The sequence below is a fragment of the Talpa occidentalis genome, unplaced genomic scaffold (genome assembly GCF_014898055.3).
Source record: "Talpa occidentalis isolate TD23 unplaced genomic scaffold, MPIMG_talOcc4v2.1 talOcc4.7, whole genome shotgun sequence".
Classification (NCBI taxonomy): Eukaryota; Metazoa; Chordata; class Mammalia; order Eulipotyphla; family Talpidae; genus Talpa; species Talpa occidentalis.
Genome location: NW_023605083.1, coordinates 57,907,298 through 57,926,349, shown reverse-complemented (window position 1 = coordinate 57,926,349; position 19,052 = coordinate 57,907,298). Strand labels below are relative to the sequence as shown.

At 38.9% G+C, this 19,052-nt stretch overlaps 2 protein-coding genes and 1 long non-coding RNA gene across 3 annotated transcripts; 1 reads left to right on the top strand and 2 right to left on the bottom strand.

Moving 5' to 3' along the window:
* Positions 1-400: 400 nt before the first annotated feature.
* On the bottom strand, positions 401-3,125 carry LOC129144916 (protein NipSnap homolog 3A-like). Its single transcript, XM_054689636.1, has 2 exons — positions 2,941-3,125; positions 401-1,056 (listed from the first exon to the last, which is right to left on the bottom strand). Exons 1-2 carry the CDS (start codon positions 2,998-3,000, stop codon positions 787-789), a joined length of 330 nt encoding a protein of 109 aa, XP_054545611.1. The 5' UTR covers positions 3,001-3,125; the 3' UTR covers positions 401-786.
* On the top strand, positions 2,888-7,845 carry LOC129144917 (uncharacterized). Its single transcript, XR_008549730.1, has 4 exons — positions 2,888-3,032; positions 3,967-4,118; positions 6,311-6,433; positions 7,391-7,845. It is a non-coding gene; the product is annotated as an uncharacterized LOC129144917 (long non-coding RNA).
* On the bottom strand, positions 7,712-19,052 carry NIPSNAP3A (nipsnap homolog 3A). The gene is made up of 6 exons (XM_037492654.2): positions 18,800-19,052; positions 16,019-16,229; positions 13,220-13,378; positions 11,693-11,842; positions 8,663-8,749; positions 7,712-8,568 (listed from the first exon to the last, which is right to left on the bottom strand). The coding sequence occupies exons 1-6, from the start codon at positions 18,857-18,859 to the stop codon at positions 8,492-8,494; spliced, it is 744 nt and encodes a 247-aa protein (XP_037348551.1). The 5' UTR covers positions 18,860-19,052; the 3' UTR covers positions 7,712-8,491.

The following is a 19,052-nucleotide window of genomic DNA, read 5'->3' as shown; positions in this document are numbered from 1 at the left end:
ACTATTAAGTCTTGACTTGGACTTCATAAAGGTTAGATATTAGAGTAACAAACATTCCTGGGATTCCTGTAACCTATTCTCCTCCCTCTTCTAAACCAAGGGAACGTTAGCTTCAATATGAGAATTGCCTGAAATTCCTTTTCCGTGATCTCCCTAGACTAAAATAATGACAGTGAATGCTTTGAAATAGAAGGGCACAGAAATAAAAGGAGTTGCAAAACAATATAGAATTTTTAAATCTTACAGATGGGTAAGACTTCAAAATCAACTGGCATCCCTTTTTGGTATCCATTTCCCTGAAGTCTCACGCTGTTTAACCATTTCTTCTAGAACACTGATATCTGGGTATAGGTTCAATAATAGAAAAAGTAATTCTACTTTCCTTTATGAACATAACTCACTCGGGTTCTTGTAAATTATGCTTTAATTTTTTTTTAATCTGGAAATGAAGTTTTATTGTAGGTTACAGTATACTCTTGAGTAAGGGTGGGAAGATTCAGAGAATTGCTTGCTAAAATTTTTGTAAAACATTTTTTTCCACATACCATCTATGTAATAAGTACTGTAATATTTTTTCTGAGAATTAAAGTCCAGTTCACAATTTTATGATTTGAAATGTCATTTTTTCCCAACATCACATTCCCTTGTGACAAAGGTTCCAGCAGTGGACTGGCAGATATGTACAACTGGGAGGGTTATTTCCAGTTTAACAAGTTTTTCATTAATGGTTAAAAGTTTTATGTAACCTGTGTCTGATTATAGTAATACAGATCAAAGAACTACGTTTCACATAACAACTGACAGAATGAAAATATGTACTGCATGCTTAAGTTGATGACTCGTACCATACTTCCAAATACCGAACACTTTGTTCATTCTGCCTCCAAAGTCTACACTCCAGTATCCAATCAATTCAGAGTGAGCTGTACGAAGATGAATATGTTCTGTAAAATTTTTCAGGAATTCATTCATCTTTGAGGGTTTAAGGCAATAGGTACGAAATTCATAGAATGTTCCATCATACTGCCTGGGGCCTGTAGCAAAAGATGAGCATACCTGAAGGAAGATAAGGCAAAGTTAAACATTTTGGGAGGGTGGGTTTATACTGCCATGTGACAACCAATCTGAGACTGGAAACAAAGGACACTCAGTAGACTCACAATTTGTTTTTACCTCAGCTGTCCTTTCTCCATAGACATCAGTTTACAGTGATGCCAATGATGCCAATACCTTTCAGTATTCTAAAGAGAAAGCTGTGTTTCCTCGCAGAGTGTTCATTTTTATTCACTTTTTCATGAGAAGTTGCTCAGAAGAAGGCACTGCAGCACTTTCTTTCCCAAGAAATAAGATTTCACAAATTTCCCCTTAGTGAGCCAATATTTCATCTTTAGTGAAAGGTATATGTGTTGGAGTTAAACATTTAAAAGAACTTTATAAATTATATAGGTGTTTTTGGTGACACAATAGAAATGTGCTTACTAGCAGAAAATTCCTATTATTAGTTCTTAAAACAATGGAAATTGCTGGTCAGGTTAGAGTATTTCCCAAATCCAGTGAAGCAGACCACTGTTCAAAAATAGGACTGTATGGTAACTAATATGAAGACTCCCTTATCTTCACATAAGCCTCACTGTAGACAGCAGTGACTTCCAATTCACTTTTTTTTTTTTTAAAGATTTATTTATTTATACAAACACTGGGTACAGTCAGCAGCGCGGGAGGGTGAGAGAATTCACCAGAGCGGGGCACAGAACAGGCAGACCGATGAAGTACACTGCTGAGGGGAGCAGCAGATGAGGCAGGAGAGGTCTGCGCGCCATGTTGGACCCTCGCCTGGAGGCTGGGGATCGAACCGGTGCTGCAGAGGCTGCGGGGCAGCTTTGCTGCCCAGGGCTCAACCGCTGCGCCCCCCCAATTCACTTATTAGAGAACAAGTGGTCGACACTTAATGAAGTCAAAGTGCAGAATTAAGAGGTAAGGAAAAATTCTTGGTCCTGTTTCAGCAGTATCAGAAGAATAAAGACTGTATTGCTTAGCCTTGGGCGAATGGGGCATTAATAGATTTTCTTTAGTCTTCATTCACCAGCAAATCATTCTCTAGAATGTTTACCTCCTCCTTATCCTGCCCATTGAGAAAAGAGTAAAAAAAACCTGAATATGAAAAGAAAAAAATCTCACAGAAGATGCCAATTCCCAATGATTTCGACTGACTCACAAACACTTGTTCTGTAGATTTCCAGCTGTAGTTAAATGAATCTCTTATCACCATGCTTATTTACAAGGTTTCTGATACTGCCTGGCTTGGTCACCTACCAAAGACACCAGTGGACAACTGGGCAGGATGTTCCAGCAATTGCACCTTGGACCTCTTTTTCCAGGTTCTCTGCAAAATGCTCAGAAGTTGTGCAATTCCTTTACAAGGGGGAGGCTGGTTCTGTTGCCAGCCGTCGGCTGACCTTTTTCTCCTTTTACCCCAGTTTGGAGGGGGCATTCTCTTATCAAAAGACAAATCGATAGGAAGGGCAGGACCGGCACCCTGCACAGGCCCCTTGGGGCGAGCGCGTTTGGTACTGGCCAGAAGGACGCAGCCGCTGGAGCTTCAGGGATGTCCTCCGGACAGCCTGGCTTCTAGGCCAAAAGCCCGCTGTCTCAGGCTGCTTTTGACCGGGCAGGGTGGGGACCCTGGCTAACGGGTCCTCCCTAGCTGCGCCCAGGCCTGGCTCCCCGCCTACAGGTTCGGGAACGTGCACTTGAATTTCGGCGCCTGCGCCGCGCTCCCCGGGCTGCGAGGGAGCCAGTGTGCGCATGCGCGAGCTCGCGAGCTCGCGAGCCGGGGCCGCGAGCGGACAGTGCGCGTGCGCAGGTCCGCGCGCGCGCCCCACACACGCCCCGTATCTGTCGCCCGTGACCTCCGTGGCGCCCCGTCCCGGCGGCCAGTACCTGAGGCGCGAGTGTCCGCGCGGCCAGGGCCTTAGTCAGACCACTTCGAAGGATGAGCATGGTGCGGCCTTGAATGCTGGGAAAGGCAGCCAGTGGGTATTCTCTCAGAGATTCCAACTCTTACCCGGCTTCCCGACTGAAGCGCACCCCGCCCGAGCTCCGGGCAGGGCGGCCTCGGGGCGGGTCCGCTCCGCCCCCAGTGCCCGCGAGGGGCGGCCGGACAGCCCAGCCCGTGAGCGGCGCCGGGGCCCAGCGCGGGGCACGCTGGTTATCTGCGCTGTCCTTTAGTTCCACCCTCCCACCCCACCCACCCACCCCCCCACCCCACCCCACCCCCCCACCCCCCCCACCCCCCCCCCACCCCCCCCCCTTTCATTGTACTGTGTGAAGTTATTTCTACTTTACAAAAAAAGCAAAACCAAAAAAACAAACATTAAGCTCAAAGAGAATGAGTGATTTTTCAAAGGTAGCAGAGTAAATAGTTTAGAGACAGTGGATTCATTTTAATTACTCTTCAATAACCCAGTACTTGAGTATACCATAACTTTGTTGTTCCTTCCCTATTGATATGTTTCCTTATGTTTAGTTTATATATAATGTTTCAGTGAGTAGCTATGTACATATCTCCATGGGCACTTACAATTCCTGTGAGAGGAAATACTGATTCAATTTCACTAGTTTTCACTTGCTCTTTAAAGTATCTAATTATCCTCCCATTGGCAAAGAGTGTGATTTCCTTTCTCCACATTCTTGCCAATTCTTCTGCAAGACTTTAATACTTGCCTGTTTATGTGTGAGAAATATCATTTTAATTTATACTTTTCTTCTCCCTGATTTGTTGTGAATTGAGTATTTGTCATAATTTTATAGGTCATATCACTGTTATTTTATGACCATTGCCCAATTTTATGTTTCATTGTTCATCTTTAAGCGATTTGAAGGCTTACAGAAAATGCTGGGAAGAGAAGTAAGGTTATGTGGGAAATACTAAGGTAATAGCTGACCTTCCATGTTGACTTCTTGCAGAATCTAGAGACAGGCAGACTTGCTCAACCTGATGGATGGCAAAGGCTCCTTACCAGGTGAAGGGCTGGATATTCACACAGCAACAGTTCGTGGCCCTTTCGTGGAAAAGGTTGCTGATCACTAGATGGAGTTGGAAGGGATTCTTGCCTCAGGTGAGATGTGCCATGCAGGCTAAGGCTTTATGGGTGGGCTGTAGGCCTCCTGACCAATGAAGTCAGGATAGCATCATGGTTATGATACATGTACTGGAGCCAGATTATCTGTATTTCAATCCCAGTTCTGCTTCTTGCCACTGGGCAAGTTACTTCTCTGTGCCTTAATCTGCTCATATGTGTAATGGGGATAATAATATCAGTATCTGACGGAGGATATGTTATAAAGATTAAAGTGAGTGCTTAGGTAGTGCTCTGTGTGTGTGTGTGTGTGTGTGTGTGTGTGTGTGTGTGTGTAAAGGTAATGAAACTAGGGCAAAGTTCAGAAAAACTGGTAAATTCAATTTTCATAAACTTGCAATGATATACTAAGATTCTGTTGACTTAAATATTAATTGGAAATATGATTTTTTGTCTAAATTGATCTTTAACTGCAAATTCATATACAAAGGGAACCAGAGAGGTAAAAAAAAAATGTTGGGAATCAGAAAAGACTCTGTCTTTTGTATTGCTTGCATATCAATGTTGTATACTAACTCACTTGGTTGGGAGGGATAAAATTATTCCACTCTATAAAGATGTATACAGCAGCAGTCTGCAGATATTCATCCCTATACACTGTGTGGGTAATGCAAATATTGTGATTTTAAAGGATACATACCTGGACTTGAATTTTGGTTCTGCTAATTATTGCCTATATGAACTTGGGCAAGTTGCTTAGCCTCTCTGAGTCTCAATTACCTTCCATCTTGATGGTGATAATGCTACTACAACTTAGGACAGTCATGGTAAGTAAATGAGATAATTTTCAGTAAAATACTTTCTCATAGAATCAACCACTCAGTGATTATTTTTGCATTGAAACCCCAGAATATTACAACTAAAGGCAGCATTAGACTCTTCTTTTAGTTTTTTAAGGATAACATCCTCAGCAATAAATGGAAGGAACTTAGGGTTTCCTTATAAAGTATGTACAAGTCGTTGTTCTTAGAGAACATGGGGGTATAGTGTTTGAGGAGGTACCAGGAGGATTTAGATAGTATGCCTCTTGAGCTGTCACTGGGCCATTGGTGTAGAGTGTGTTTTGGAGTGTGGGACCTGAATGGGTCACCTAGTCTCAGTCCACAGATTACAAATGAGAAGACTGAGGCCAGGGGGGACTGACTTCCTGTGGACACACTTGTAGTAGAGACAGAACCAAGCTTCAGGTCTTTAGGGTCCTGCTCCAGGGCTGTTTTTCTCAGCTTCCCTATAAGTGGAGTTGGACTCAGACCCAGTGTGGGCTTCCTCAGGTCTTCAGAGTCACCCTGCCTTGTGGCCAGTGTTCACTCCGTGGAGTCTTCAGCATGGTGCCTCTTCCTGGTATCCATCTGGCCTCTGTCCTCGTGCTGCCAGTTACCAGAAATGGCCTGGTAGATATTTAGTTACTAGGCTCCACTGCTTCCAGGCCACCCAGAATGTCCTAGTAGAGCTCAGCTATGGTCCCTATACTCCACATCTGCATGCTTGCTGGCCCAGGAAGCTGGCTGAACTCATAAGTGCTTGCCCTTTGGTCTTTTTTCTAAAACTCCTTCTTCTAAGTATGAGGATACCCTTAGACAATTATCAGACTCCATGAGAAGAGGAAATGTAAGAGTTATAGGCATTCCAGAAGGTGAGGAGAGAGACAAAGGGACTGAGAAATTATTCAAGGAGATAACTGAAGAAAACTTGCCAAGCATGAAAAAGGAGATGAATATAGACATACAAGAAGTAAGAAGAACTCCCAGTTACCACAATGAAAAGAAAACTACAGCAAGACACATAATAGTAAATCCTGCAAGAGTTCAAGACAAGGAAAAAATAATGAAACTGGCAAGAGGGAAGAAACAGATAACTTACAGGGAAAACCAATCAGGTTAACTTCAGACTTCTCCAAAGAAACATTGCGGGCAAGAACAGAATGGAGTAACATATTCAGCAAACTTCAACACAGCAAATGCTGTCCTTCCTCTACAAAGAAAAAATATGGACCTTCTCAGACAAATCAAAACTCCAGAAATTCATTACAACTAAACCCCCACTCCAAAAAATTCTACAAGAATTCCTAAAACCAAAGCCAACAGAGGAATGAACAAGAAGAACAGAATAAAGCAAAGAATAAAACTCCCTCTTCTCCTGGCTTCCCTATTCCCCCTCTACCTCGGTTATAGATTGTCCTGCCAGCTGTTTGTCTGTGTTGCCCTGGTGTTCAGCTTGATCATGCCACCCTTTGGCAAGTACCCCAGCCTGGAACTTCAGCCCTGGATGTACAGTGAACAGTACACATTTGTCAGGTATGTTTGCTTTTGGTGTCCAGGGAGAAAGTACTAGTGAGACCAGGGTGTTTACTGTGCTGGGGTCCACAGAAGGTGGATTCAGGAATTACATGGTGAGATGGATTTTATCAACTCAGGCTCCTACACAATTCAATATTGGCTGTAAAAAATAGCAGTGAACAAAACCTGATACAACAGCTTTGTCTTTCATTTCTGCATTTGAGCTCCTTTCTTCTTTAGACTGCTGTTGTCAGGAACAGTCATATGTGTCTTACATAAATAATCTGCACTTGGTAAAATCCATGTTTAAATTATGATGTGGTTATTTATAGCTGTTTTAATTTTGTAGATGAATCACAGTATTTCTACATACTTTGAAAGCATTGTACCTCCAGGAAGTTAATGCCTTGTTTTCTATACCATATAATGTATATTTTGGTTATTTTTTAAGATGTGGATATTAGCAATATTTAGTATACTCCCTATACTATAAGCAATCTAGTACTTCAAACAAAGGCTACAAAAATTTCTCAATCCTGTTAGGCAGAATTTTTCTTCATTCTTATAGGATCTGTAGGCATTTAGATGGGGGTGATGGTGTTCTTTTCCTTACTAGGAAACATCTGTCCTTTGACTCTATGTGGATATCATAAATGACATGATAATAAGAGATAATTTTCATTCCTATTTTTCAATTTCCTTCAGATAGCTAATTCATAATTTACTATGTTGTATTTGCAATATATGTTAGAAACATCATATGTCTGTAAATATAGACTATCAGGATATCATGAAAGTACCAAATCTAGTTTAAGAGAACCTTGGAGATCAACTAATATGAAAATTAAAATTGTTTTTAGGAAAATCCTAGCACATCTGTGATGTTACTAAAGAATTTTTCATTATGGATTTACTAGGAGAGTATTTACTTGGGGTAACTTAATATTTACATAATTACTGTCTCATTATCTATAGCAACACAGCAAAAGCTCCAGAGGAGGGAATAAAAATATAAAACACTATTAAAAAATCAGAATGTGGGGCCTCCCCTGGTGGTGCAGCGGTTGAGCGCTGGGCTGTGAAGCTGCCTGCAGCCTCTACAACACTGGTTCCATCCCCGGCTGCCAGCCAGGGTCCCAAAATGGCGCGAGAGACCTCTCCTGCCACGCCTGTTGCTCCCCTCAGCACTGTATTTTGTCAGTCTTCCTGTTCTGTTCCCCACTCTGGCTCTGGTGAATTCTCTCATCCTCCCACGCTTCTGACTGTACCTAGTGCTTGTATAAATAAATAAATTAATTAAAAAAAATCAGAATGTGTATATAGGCTTTTATTAGGGCAAACATTTCCATGACCACAATATCTTTTTAAAACAAATGTTTCAAGTATCTTTGTTAGTGATCCAACATAAAATTAAAATTAGTAAAATTAATTGTAAGAAAATTAGTAAAAATAACTGTATGTGAAGACATTTCATCCTATAAACCAACTGAGTTTTAATACCAGAACCTAATAACATCATTTTGAAAGTGATTAATAATGCGGAAATCTTAATACAGATAATCCAAATGATACCGAACTTTTCCATAGAAAAAATAAAAAAAGTTTAATACTTAATGAACCCCATTGTTATTACAAAATAAACTTTACTGGACAAAAACTTTTAAAATCTTAGAAAAAAAGACAATGCAAAATGTATATAAAAATTTTCAAAATATTATCATTTGGAAATGTAACATCATTATTTGAACAAAAATGCTATAAAAGGAGAGGGTTACCGAATTAGAGAGTAAGATATTCTGAAAGAATTGAAAAATCAAGATCTTGTCATAATGATACTATTTTTTTAATGTATAATAGCTAATGAATGCCCTGAGGAAAATGAACAGAACAATTTCCTGAGGTGATAGTGAAAATGGACAAAAGTGACTTTAAAAATTCCGAGACATAGCAAATTAACTTACCACCTCCTTCAAGTAAAAGGGAGAGTCTCTTGGGAGAATTTAAGCACCATTAGCAGACATATCTTATGGCAATTAATTTCATAGTTAATGAAATGCTTTGGATTTCAATGGAAAGTTATTTCAATGGTGAAAATGATGTAGGGATCAGAAGCATATTCTGCTGAGACACTAGATAATTGACACTTTCCCGAACTGAAAAAAAAAAATCATAATAAAGCTTATAAGTTAATGACTGAATCAAATCTTTCTTTAAGAATAATTTATTCCTCGTGATATAAAAGCTCACCGGCAGCCACCACTCTGGGATCCTCATGTGCCTGGTGTCGGCCAGCTGCGCGACTATCTGCAGTCTCGTTCCACCAAAGAACATGAACTGCAGGAACAAACCACACACATTCAAAAGACTATGCATTATTACAAATAGAAATACAGAAAAAAGTCAATATTTCAATATAACTTGGGAAAAAAAGAAAATAATTAAAGTTGAAGTCAAGTCCCCAAAGAACTCCCTGAAGCCAACATCACATAGTGTTTTATTTGTGTTTTCTCCTATGTACTTCATGGTTTCAGATCTTATACCTAAGTGTTTAGTTCACTGAGAGTTACTTTTGTGTAAGGTATGAGATAGTGGTATAGTTTCTTTTTTTTTTTTTTTCTGCATGTGGCTATTCATTTTTCCCAGCACCATTTGTTGAAGAGTCCTTTCTTTTTCAATTGTATACTTTTTGCTCCTTTTTTTGCAGATTAACTGTTTATGTAAGTATGGGTTTATTTCTGGGTTCTTGATTTATTCCATTGATCTATGGGTCTATCTTTATTCCAATGCCATACTGATATTTATTACTATATAGCTTTGTAGCTAAGCCTGATTTCTGGACGTATGATACCCCTGTTCTTTCAGTCAGATTTGCTTGGGCTATTCAGTTCTTTTATGGTTCCATATAAATTTCAGTAATGTCCACTCTATTTTTGAAAAATGCCATTGAGTCTTTAATAGGAATTGCATTGAATCTATATATTATTTTGGGGAAAATGGCCTTTAAATAATATAATTTTTACAATCCAAGATAAAGGAATTTGTGTCCATCTCTTTGTGTCTTCCATTTCTTTCAACATTTTTGTATAGTTTTCATTGTACAGGTCTTTCAAATAGTAAATGAGATCATTTTCTTGATTTCTTTCTCTTCTAGTTCATTGTTTCATACAGGAATGCATAAAACTTTGTAAGTGATTTTGTACACTTCACTGTACTGATTTATCATTTCTAATAGTTTTATTGTGGAGTCTTTAGGGTTTTCTGTGTATATGACCATGTCATCTGAAAATAGTGAAAAATTTTACTTATTGTTCAATTTAGTTCCCTTTTAAATCTTTCTGTGCCAAATTGCTCTAACAAGGGCTTCCAATACTATGTTAAATAGTAGTGGTAAAAGTGGACATCCTTGTCTTGTACTTGATCTTAGAAGAAAAGGTTTCACTTTTTCACTACTGAGTGTGATGTTAGTTGTGGATTTGTCTTATATAGCTTTTAACATGTTGAGGTATGGTTCTTTTATCCTCATTTTATTGAGTTTTTATCATGAATGAAACAGAAGTGAAATAAAAGCAAAAATAAACTGTTGCACTGTATCAAACTAAAAAGCTTCTGCACAGTGAAAGAAACTATCATTAAAGTGGAGACACCCTACTGAATGGGAACAAATATTACACATCATACATTTGAAAAGGGCTAATATCTAAGATCTACAAAATATTCACACAATTCAACAAAAAGAAAAATAACCCATTGGAAAAATGGGAGAAGTGCTAAATAGTCATGTCTTCAAAGAGAACATACAGATGGCCAACAGGCACATGAAAAAAGTTCATAATTTATATAATCATGGAAATGCAAATTAAAGCCACAGTGAGATACCATGTCACATCAGTGAGAATGGGTCATATGAACTAGACCAGAAACAACAGGTATTGGCAAGGATGTAGAGAAAATGGAACCTTTGCAAACCATTTGTGGGAATGTAGACAGGTTAAGTCCCCAGGGAAAATAGTATGGAGGTGCCTCAAAATATTAAAATAAATCTACTATATGATCCAGCATTTCTACTCCTAGGCTTCTATCCAAAGAACATGAAAACATTAATTAAGAATAGATGAACTCTTATGTCATTGTGGTGCATTAAAATAGCCTAGTTTTGGAAAAGACCTAAATGCCCAATGGTAGAGGAATGGATGAAGAAGATGTAGTGTGTACACACACACACACACACACACACACACACATCTATATACACACAATAGAATTCTACTCAGTTAAAAATATAGATAAAAGTGGGGCCTCCCTGGTGGTGCAAGGGGTTAAGATACAACCTATGAAGCTATCCACAGCCAATGCAGCATGAGTTCGAGCCCCAGCCAGTAAGCTACCCACATGGCGTGGCAGACCTCTCCTGACTCACACGCTGCTTCCCTCAGCAGTGTATTTCAGTAGATCCGCCAGTTCTGTTCCCCATTCTGTCTCTGGTGAATTCTCTCACACACCCCCCCCCCACCTCTGGCCTATACTGCAGTTCTTATATGCATAAATAAATAAATATTTAAAAAAAATAGATAAAAGCTTGCCATTTACAGCAGCATGGATGGAACTGGAGGGAATAATGCTAAGAGAAGTAAGTCAGAAAAAGAAAGACAATGGATGATTTAACTCATATGTGCAATATAGAAAAACAAAGCAACAGATAACCCAAGATTCCTTCCAGTTTTAACATTTCCATCGAGGTTGAGGTTCCCTTCAGTTTTTAAAAAAATTATTATTTTGATGTTTTAGGGGAAAGAATAGTTCAGTATTTTATTTTTTTAAAAGATTTATTTATTTATACAAGACTTGGGGCACAGGCCAGAGGCATGGGAGGGTGAGTGAATTCATCAGAGGAAGAAAGGGTATCAGAACAGGCAGATGGATCGAAAACACTGCTGAGGGGAGCAGCGGGCGAGACAGGAGAGGTCTGCCATGCCATGTGGGTATCTCTCTAGCTGGCCGGGAATCCAACCTGTGCTGCAGAGACTGTGGACAGCTTCACAGTGCTGCGCTCAACCTGCTGCGCCACCAGGGAGTTCCCATTTCAGTATTTTAAAAAAATACTTCATAAGGTATTAATATTCCAAATAAAAAATATAACAGGTTTGCACAACCCTAAAATTACAAAACATTGAAAATTTGGCAATAAAAAGAAAATATGCTCCATAATGAGAACAGAGACAAATTAACAAAAACAACTTAAGATCACCAATTCTTTGCAATTTCATAGAAGAAATGTACCTCTGTTGAGTAGTCCATATTCTCCATGAAATACTCCAACTAATTTTGAGTAGCCTTGAATGACATGAGCATGAACTGCCCTTTGAAATGCATCACCCCACAGAGCTGGTCCACCTGGTTTCATTTGAAAAGTAGCAAGCTCATAGACTCCTAGATAGGATGAAAATTAATTATATTACAGACATATTCAAGTGACTCTTCTAATCATGTTAAGTTTGATTTTAGTGGAAGACTGATGTCAGAAGATTTGGATATACATAAACGTATATGACTATATAGACACATTTTTTAATAATTTGCATTGTTTTTCTTTGCTTTTATATTTAGAAAGTCCTTGTTAATGTTTAAGCATCAATTGTTAAGCTTACAGGAAAAAAGGACTGACAGCTATAGGTAAACTATTTTTATATTAAAAATCTAATAATAATCTGTATAGTAAGTTAAACACTGAGAATTTATGATTGAATAGGATTTTTTTTATCTGCCCGAGGCTACACTTTTAGAAAAGATATGAATAAGGAAGTATTTTGAATCTCCTACAGTTTCATGCTTCATTCTAATTTCCATTTCTGTATCTTTATATAACTTGCCTCTTAACAGAATCCATTTCTAACATGAACAGCAGGCAAACAATAGATCTGATTTTTAAGTGTTTTTAAGGGAAAAAACCTGAGAAGAGATAGTATTATTGTTCCTTTAATCCAGGTAAATACTTGAAAAGCATTCTACTTTCTGGATGGAAGTATAAGGTAGGTGGAGAGAATGAAATTAAGGAATAAATGGACTAGAGAAGTAAAGGTAAGCATGCAAAGTTACTGGAGGAAGAGAACCAAGATTTCATGCAGTGAGAGAAGCCATCTAGTCCATTTAGAGAGTGCTGAAAGCTGAAGGAATCTAAATGTATAAGTTGATAAGACCTTTCAAACCTTGGGGATCACAGGGAAACAAAAAGAAAAGTTAAACCAGTTAATGCTTTTACTAATCTGAACTTTGTTTAAAACTGGGTTGAGATAATAATTTCTTTAAATCAGCAAGAAGACAAATCTTTAGGAATTATTTTCAAGCTGAGAAATAAGAGGAAGACAGAAGAGTTAGACTTGGCAGTTTCAGTTGGTAGTCCCCACAGTCAGTTTTATAAACAAAAATGTACTTAATGGTCTAAGATTAGTTTTAATTTATAGAAAAATATTTAAAAGTTTATTTTAAAATTATGATAGAACATCACACACCCTTCCACACTTACCCACACATGTGTTCCCTGCTCATAAGGCCCAACTCTTCAGCCTTTACTGACCATGTCAGCTTTTTCTATGATGCAATTAAGGTTTCAGATCAGTAAGATCCCAATTTGGAAAATTATGCTTTATTGTGTAGTGCTCATTTTTTAAAAGGAAAAGCTGAAAGCTCCAACTAATTTTTATCTCAACAATGAACACTGTTATCAAAGGTTTGACTTCAGTTTCTGTAATTAAAATCTTTAGTTTTTTTCTATCAAAATTCAAACAGACCATGAGGAAAGAGACTTACCCTCTTTTGGAGGTTTTTGCAATTTGCACCATGGTACCAGATAAGTAATCTCACTCTCTTGTTTATCCATCAGAGGCAAATTTGGAATGAGAAATTGTTCCTGCCATTTCTTATCCTTGGCCAAGGTTTTGCGAACCTCAGTTCGATGTGCAAAATTATCTATGGGAAGAAAAAGTCTAGATTTAGATCACCTACACTTTTCCTGGGTTTCATTCCACTTCAGCTAATGTTCATTAAGGTACATATGGTTACTGTTATATCACCGGGGATACCAACATATATATTATGTGTGTGTGTATATTTGTACATATGGTATATATATGATATGTGTCTCCAAGTTGTCGTGGTCCAAAGGAGAGCGGAAATGTCAATAACTAGGATATTGTCACATAGTGAGATTCAGAGGCTCTACTACTAGTAAGTAGTTGTGTGACGTAGCTAAGTTATTGAATTTTTCTAGGTCTGTTTCTTTATGAAACTGGGTGGGGGGAGACACAGTTTATGTATATATATAACATATATATAACACAGTTTATATATATATATATATATACACACACACACACATACACACACACACACATCCAGTATATGTATCTGTCTATTATATACTTCTATTATACACATCTCTATCTCTATAGATATATAGTATCTACCTCCAGGGTTTTTGTGAAGATTAAATGAGTTAGACATGTGAAGGAGTTTAGAAGACTGCTGGCACAAAGACAGTACTTAATATGTTAACTTTTTATTATTTCAATTGAAGTATTTATATTATAGTACCAATTTAGAGAAGGACTGTTATTCTTTGGTGTGGTGGTGGTAATAGGTGGTCATTTGAAGGTATACCTTGAATTAAGTTTAACATAAACAAAATCGAAGATGCTCTTTATAGCCTCTTCTTTAAAAGGCTTCCAAAGAAATTCTCTTATTATCACACTTTCTTTTTACCTGATACTTATTTCTCTTCTGTTTAAGTTATCAAAACAAAGATAAAATTTACTTATATATGGGCCTAATACTATATTTACTCTTAGGGTCCCATAAGACTAAGAGTAAAAGAGTTTTCTATGGTTTCTGCTGAGGCTAAGGAGTTACACCTATCATAGAGCTTAAGGAAGTTACATTAAGACTTTTAAATATTTTAATGGATCCTGATTAAACTGGTGGCACATTTAAGCATATATATGTGTTTTAATGGATTTTTTATAGAGGCATGTTTGTTTGTTTGTTTGTTTTGTTTATACATGCACTGGGTACAGTCAGAAGCGCGGGAGGGTGAGAGAACTCACCAGAGCTAGAGCAGGGAGCAGAGCAGGCAGAAGGACCGAAGTACACTGCTGAGGGGAGCAGCGGGCGGCAGGAGAGGTCTGCGCGCCATGTGGGACCCTCCTCAGGTGGCCAGGGAGCAGCCGGGGATTGAACCGGCGCTGCGGAGGCTGCGGGCAGCTTCGCAACCCAGCGCTCAACCGCTGCGCCACCGGGGAGGCCCTTAATGGATTTTTTTTATTACAAGAGGGAAGTATCCTAAACTATGTCCTGTTAAGTACAGAATGAGCACTTTTCATATTAAAGTACTTTAAAATAATGGACATTGATGACCAAACATTAAATGAAGTTATTACACATTCTTTGGCTATCATTAAGTCTGGACTTGGACTTCACAAAGGTTAAATAAAGATACAAAGATGAGTAACAAACATTCCTGGGCTTTCTGTAACCTATTCTCCTTCCTCTTCTAAACCAAGGGAAGGTTAGCTTCAATATGAGAATTGTCTGAAATTCCTTTTCCATGACCTCCCTAGACAGTGAATACTGACAGTGAATGCCTTGAAATAACAGGATGCAGAAACAAAAGGGGTTGCAAAACAATACATAATTATTAAGTCTTACAGATGTGTAAGGCTTCAAAGTTAACTAGCATCATCTAGCAGTCTCCATTTCCCTAAAGCCTCATGCTGTTTAACCATTTCTTCTAGAACTCTGATGTCTAACTATAGGTTCAATAATAGAAAAAGTAATTCTACTTTCCTTTATGAACTTTACTCACGGGGTTCTTGCAATTAATGCTTTTTTTTTTTTTTTTTGAGTTGGAAATGAAGTTTTTTGTTTTTTTTTTAAGATTTTATGTTTATTTATACAAACACGGGTACAGGCCAGAGATGTGGGAGGGTGAGAGAATTCACCAGAGACAGCAGGGAGCAGAACAGGCAGAAGGACCGAAGTACACTGCTGAGGGGAGCAGTGGACGTGGCAGGAGAGGTCTGCCCCAGGAATCGAACCGGCACTGCAGAGGCTGCGTGCAGCTTCACAGCGCTGCGCTCAACCTGCTCCGCCACTGGGGAGGCCCTGGAAATGAAGTTTTATTGTAGGTTACAGTATACTCTAGAGTAAGTGTGGGCAGAGTCAGAGAATCACCTGCTTTAAATTTTTGTAAAACAAAACAATTTTTTCCATATACCATTTATATAAATATTGTAATTTTTTTTCTGAGAATTAAAGTCCAGTTCACAATTTTATGATTTGAAATTTGAGATGTCATACTTTCCCAACATCACATTCCCTTGTGACAAAGTTCCAGCAGTGGACTGGCAGACATGTATAACTGGGTGGGTTATTTCCAGTTTAACAAGTTTTTCATTTCTGGTTAAAAGTTTTATGTAACCTGTGTCTATTATAGTTATACAGATCAAAGAACTATGTTTCATGTAACAACTGACAGAAAGAAAATATGTCCTGCATGCTTAAGTTGATGACTGCATCAACTTAATACTGCATGCTTAAGTTGATGATTCATACCATACTTCCAAATCTGGAACACTTTGTTCATTCTGCCTCCAAATTCTACACTCCAGTATCCAATCAATTCAGAGTGAGCTGTCCGAAGATGAACATTTTTTGTAAAATTTTCCAGGAATTCATTCATCTTTGAGGGTTTAAGATAATAGGTACGAAATTCATAGAATGTTCCATCATACTGCCTGGGGCCTGTAGCAAAAGATGAGCATACCTGAAGGAAGATAAGGCAGAGTTAAACATTTTGGGAGGGTGGGGTTTATACTGTTTAAACTAACAGTTTATAGGGTTTATACTAACAAAGGACACTCAGTAAACTCACAATCTAATTTTACCTCAGCTGTCCTTTCTCCATAGACATCAGTTTACATTGATGCCAATAAAGAGCACTACTACCTTTCAGTATTCTAAAGAGACAGCTGTGTTTCCTGGTAGAGGGATCAGTTTTATTCACTTTTTCATGAGCAGTTGCTCAGAAGAAGGCACTGCAGCACTTTCTTTCCCAAGAAATAAGATTAGAATCTGAATAAATTTCACAAATTTCCCCTTAGCTAGCCAATATTCCATCTTTTAGTCAATGGTATATGTGTTGGAGTTAAGCATTTATAAGAACTTTATATAACATATAGGTGTTTTTGGTGACACAATAGAAATGTGTTTACTAGCAGAAAATTCCTATTGTTAGTTCTTAAAACAATGGAAATTGCTGGTCAGGTTAGAGCATTTCCCAAATCCAGTGAAGCAGATCACTGTTCAAAAATAGGAATGGATGGTAACTAATGTAACAGGAATCTATCCTGTCCATTGCATTGTAACATTGTGATAGACTAAATGGTCAAAAGGGGAAAAACCAAGTTACAGCTGTCAGAATAATTATTTTTAATTACAGATACAATCTGAAGGGAATTTATTCTATCCAATTATATCAAGTTTATGGAAATGTCCCTGAACAACCATTTGTTCCTTTTTGGAAGTCATATACTCACTATATTAATTTTGAGTTTGGTTCTCTGAGTGAACTTAATTTTCAGCAGGAAAAGCTTACCAGAAAAGATCATCTGTGAATGTATATCAAACACACACATACATATATGTATATGCACACATTTAAATGGCATTCTAGTTTGAAAATCCATTTTTTTGCTAGCTTGTGTACATTTAATGATGCTGATTACATAGGAGTAATCTATTAAAACAGTTTTGTTACCTACAAAGCTATGGATGAATTTTGGGATCATTTTTCGCTATCTAGGATTTTAAAGGAAAGCAGTAGGCTTCTTGCTCTGACATAGATTGGGTTTACAAAATACAACAGTGTATATTATTTTACTTTACTGTAAATACAGGACTTAGTTGTAATTGTCTATCTTCAGCTCATTCCACTAATATCTATTTTGAGTTAAATCTCACCACCTAAATGACAAAGCTTGCCACTGAAAACAAGAGCTGTTAACCCTGAATTTGGAGACATTATTTTTGTGCCATTATACCAAACTCTAATAAGAGAAATTTATGCAAATAAAAACTGCCTCGTATCTACAGTTTTGAAAATATCATGTACAAAATGTAATCAAAATGACTATGAGGCAATTGTAACAAATGTTAAGTTGATGTTTAGGGAATTTGTGTTTGGATAACAAAATATGTGATCAAATCACACATTTATCTTTTTATCTATTTTTTCAAAATAGAATAGGAAAGTTCAGGGGAAAGTTAATAGCAATGAGAAGGGTGTGTGTGTTTCTGGGAAGGGGTGAGATGATATTTGTTGCAGGTGACAAACTAAAACTCGATTTTGAGAATGAATATTTCTGGCTCCCTTCTCTTTACTTTAGGGCTTATTCTAGGCTGCAGAACTTCCACTTCATTTATAAAAGAACGACAAGTTCAGAATGAAGGTGGAAGGAAGGGAGAATAAACGATAAAGATTGTCTTGCGTGAATAGGTCTTTATTGTTCACCAGAAAGTATGATTCTAGAATATGTCAATCCCTTTCTTATCCTGCTCATTGAGAAAGGACTAAAAGCCTAAACATGACAAGAAATAAATTACTAGCTTAAATTCCATAATAGGTCGATTTCTCACAGTTAAGTATGAATCATAAAAATCTGTTTTGCGCATTTCTCATCAGAGATTATGAGTTTGTAATCAATATATTTGCTTAAGAGGTTTCTGACTCTGCTTGGCTTGGGCACTAACTGCAGGAGATGGGCGGCTAGGCAGGATGCCTCACCACTGGCACTTTGAATTCCCTCTTCAAGGATCCCTGAAAAATATTCAGAAGTTGGGCTTTTCCTTTAAGATGGGATGGCAAGTTCCGTTGCCTAGATCGGTTGGTCTATTTCCTTCTTCCACTTTCAGTCTGCAGGTGGCCTTCGCTTGTAAGAGTCAAATCAACAGCGGCCCGACCAGCCCTGGCACAGGCCCTTCCGGGAGAGGCAGCAGTGCTGGGCAGCAAAAAACCCAGTAGCTGGAGCTTTAGGGGTGTTCTCAGGGCCGCCTGGCACCTAGGCCAGAAAAGCCCTCTGTCCAGGGCAGCTTGTTTGCAGGCTGACAGAGGACAATGGCAAAAGGTTTTTCCCCTACTAGTGCCTCCCGGGTTTTCCCCGCCTCCGCCGAGCTCGCGGGCGAGAGGCTAAGGCTGCAGGCAGGAAAGCCGCCCGCGCCAGGCCAGCTGGCAAGTCGGAGGGGCGCATGCGCGGATCGCACGTTTCCTTTTGACTCCCCGCCCCCCCCCCCCACCCTTTCAGGAGTTGGGTTTGGAAGTTTCCCGGAGGGCGGTACCTGGGGCGCGAGCTTTCGCGCGGCCAGAGCCCTTGTCAGGCCGCTTCGGAGGACGAGCATGGCGCGGCTTGGACGCTGAGAAAGGCAGCCAGTGGGTATTCTCGCTGAGATTCCTACTCTTCCAGCTTCGCGACTAGAAGAGCACCCCTCTTGAGTAACTGGCGGAGGCGGGCTCGGGGCGCGGTCAGCTCCGCCCCCGATGCCCGAGGGGTGCGACCCAGTCGTCTGGACGACGCCCTGCCCAGGCTCCTAG